Below are 2,993 nucleotides of genomic sequence, written 5' to 3'. Positions count from 1 at the left end.
TGTGAGCTGATCTCCCAGGGTATTGTGGTTTAAAGGCTCTAGCCCAAGCACAGCGGTGGCATACCCAGGCCCCCTGTGCCTGACTGCAGCGGGGAGCGGTCTGGGGACATCTCTGTGGTCTGTATGGCTTTCCTCCTGCAGGAAGAGAGCTGCTCTGGTCCTGGCGCAAGTTAGTTCATTTCCCTTTCACTTGTAGTAGACTCCTTCAGCTCTCTCCTGCCTTCCAGATAAGACATCTTACCTTGCAATTAGCCTTTTCTTCCTCAGAAAGAATCACTTAATTTCTGGATTATATTTAATTACTTTTCATTCAGCTTTCTCAGCCATTCCCACAGCAAAATAGGATTAGTAACACCTGAACCTTCTTTTCCCAAATGAATGAATATAAGAAATTGGCTCCTCAAAAGAAAAACACTATTTACGCACCACAGTATGTGACAGAATCAAAAACTAGCTAAGTATTTAGAATCTGCAAATGTCACTTCAAAGAGTTAATTATAGTTCTCGGTCTCTGTGTCAACTTTCCTAAATAATCAATAGTGTGGATGAGATCACGGAGGAAGATTATCCTTAATGCTATTACTGTTGAAGTCCATGATAATCATAATACAGAAGTTTCCCTGTTCTGTAGAGAAGGTATTCTCAGTGTGTGCAGTTAATTCTGGAAAGTATTCTGAAATATTCCACTCCAAGTGAAAGTAATTGTTTTGGAGTTACCATAAAGCAACATTTTGATTTTATTTTATTTTTCCTTGCAAAATAATGGTGATGAAAGTTCTTAATGAGCACTGTGAATCCTAGGACCTAGTGCATGCTTTATCTCCCTTAATCCTCACTCTAACCCTGTAACATGGTACTTACACTCAGTTGATAGGTGAAAAAATGGAGGTGCACACTTGTCTTGCCAAAAGTCACAGCTAGTAGGTATTGAAACAGGTTTGATTCCATATAGTCTGACTCCAGACCTTATCCTTTTAAATCTCGTGTGTGCCTGTGTTCCGGCAAAGTGATGTTCATTAATCCTGTTCCTAAAATCTGAAATCTTTTGTTTTGTCCAGGTTTAAACTTATGACTTTATCAAATCAGATTCCGTATGGTTCTGTGACACATTTTTCCTAAAAGTAATTCGTTGAGATTAAAATAGTGATTCTGCATAGCAACTTGGCTTTCATCTGTGGTAGTAAGAGGCCATGTAGGTATCTAACATGAGTCTTATAATTGTTATTAAACATCCTTTTGTCCTCTGCATTTTGTCTGTTATTGTTTTATGTGTGTGTGTATGAAGAAGTTGAAAGATATTTTAAAATGTCATTTTAAAATGTTTGAGGACAACTGACCACTGGTTACAGAGAGCACAGTGACAGAAATGAAAAACAATGAAGAAAGCTCCTAACTAATTCAACGTATTTTTTTTTTTTTTTTTTGGACCCATATGAAAATAGTCCTTTCACCATTTGGTTCTCAAAAGGAAATAGACAGTGGTGGTGTTACTTTCTGTTTCTCCTCGGAAAACTCAGGCAGTGCACGGGGTACAGTAGCACCAGCAGGGGAGGGAACTCCTATCTCCACTAAATGCCTATTTCCCTCCCCCATCTTGATTTCAGGTGTCAGAAACTATTTAAAAGAAGCATTGGTGAATATAATTGCCGTGCATGCAGAGGTAAGCTATCATTACATGTTCCTAAGAGATACAGATAACTGGAAAAAAGAAAGACACAAATTTGATGACTTTTATGGTGGTCTTTTTTTCTCTTCCAAATGTATATTAGATATAAATAAAACACAACCAGGCTTTCTCGCCTGCAGGCCTGGGCTCTTTCTCGCTCCCTCCCTCCCTTATTCCTTCCCCTCTCTTTCTCTGTCATATATGTGTTTAGCTGTCTTTTTTTCTGAAATTGTACATGTTTCTCTGATAATTAAAACTAAATTTATTAATACGTGAGAGGTGAAGACAAAGTAGACTGAAAAGGTGTCTTTCCTTTGAAGAGTGTTGAATCCACTGCCTTGGAAAGTGCATTGACCTCTTGTGAGTGAGTATACAGATGAGCACTGGTGTCTCATTCATGTAGCAGTGCGGTAGCTCACAGTAGTTGGGATTCCAGAAAGGTAGAAGCTGGTTAGAATGAGAGTCTCGAGGGCAGCTGCAGCTGGGAAGCAGATGCATGGTTTCCTGTCAGTGGTTGACTTAGGTTCACGGAGATGTTGCTGCTTCTGGTTCATATGAAAACTTGCCCTCACTTGAAGCATTATCATCTTAAGCTTCACAGTCAGGTCGTTAAGTTAACATCCTTAACGGCAAGGAAGAGAACTCTTCTGAGGAACACTAAAAGTCAAGTCCAGAGCAGACACCATAATCACCATGATGACTACCTATTTTCATTCAGTAATTTCACGACGCATTACTCACTGCTTTGCCAACGCTTTCAGCTGGCTATGGCCGAAAGGCCGACAGGTGACCAGGTAAAGTGGAGCAGAGCAAAGGGATTACTGTTGTTTAATTTCCACAGTTGCTTGAGTGCTTCTTAAGCACTATGCATCCAATAGAGGTCCTCCTTCTGAAAGTATCTGAGGTCATCAGGTAAACTGAAAGAACATGGATAACTAAAACTAAAACCAAAGAGTGATGAAAGAATAAAGATAATGCCGTTTCCTGAATTTAGTTCCAAGTTGGAAGTACCTAGAGCAGAAAGAAGAACTATAGTACGTAACAGTGTTCAGTTCTTAGTGAAAACAAAGCATAACATTCCTTTATAAAAATAAAGTTTTTGTCTGATTTAAGTCAAGCAGGAGTTCATCACATGGATCTTTTTTATAATAAGCAATATTTTAAACTATGATTTTATCAGAAATATTACAATGCTTTTCATATGTTAGCTTTCTATAAAATTAGAGCCTAGGCTCGGCGCCTATGGCTCAAGTGGCTAAGGCGCCAGCCACATACACCTAAGGTGGTAGGTTCGAATCCAGCCTGGGCCCGCCAAATAACAATGATG

At 39.4% G+C, this 2,993-nt stretch overlaps 1 protein-coding gene across 3 annotated transcripts in view; it reads left to right on the top strand.

Annotated features, from left to right (window-relative positions):
* The window catches only part of EXOC2 (exocyst complex component 2), a 217,468-nt gene that overhangs the window by 201,158 nt on the left and 13,317 nt on the right, over nucleotides 1-2,993 (top strand). For all 3 annotated transcript variants that reach the window (XM_023518879.1, XM_003799342.3, XM_023518878.1), the window contains exon 24: nucleotides 1,605-1,660. In XM_023518879.1, the coding sequence (XP_023374647.1) occupies nucleotides 1,605-1,660 (56 nt within the window). The remainder of the gene's footprint in view (nucleotides 1-1,604; nucleotides 1,661-2,993) is intronic.

The sequence above is a fragment of the Otolemur garnettii genome, unplaced genomic scaffold, assembly GCF_000181295.1.
Source record: "Otolemur garnettii isolate 467f Iridium unplaced genomic scaffold, OtoGar3 scaffold00149, whole genome shotgun sequence".
Taxonomy (NCBI): domain Eukaryota; kingdom Metazoa; phylum Chordata; class Mammalia; order Primates; family Galagidae; genus Otolemur; species Otolemur garnettii.
The sequence above is the reverse complement of the archived record's forward strand: the minus strand, read 5'-3'. Positions and strand labels throughout refer to the sequence as shown.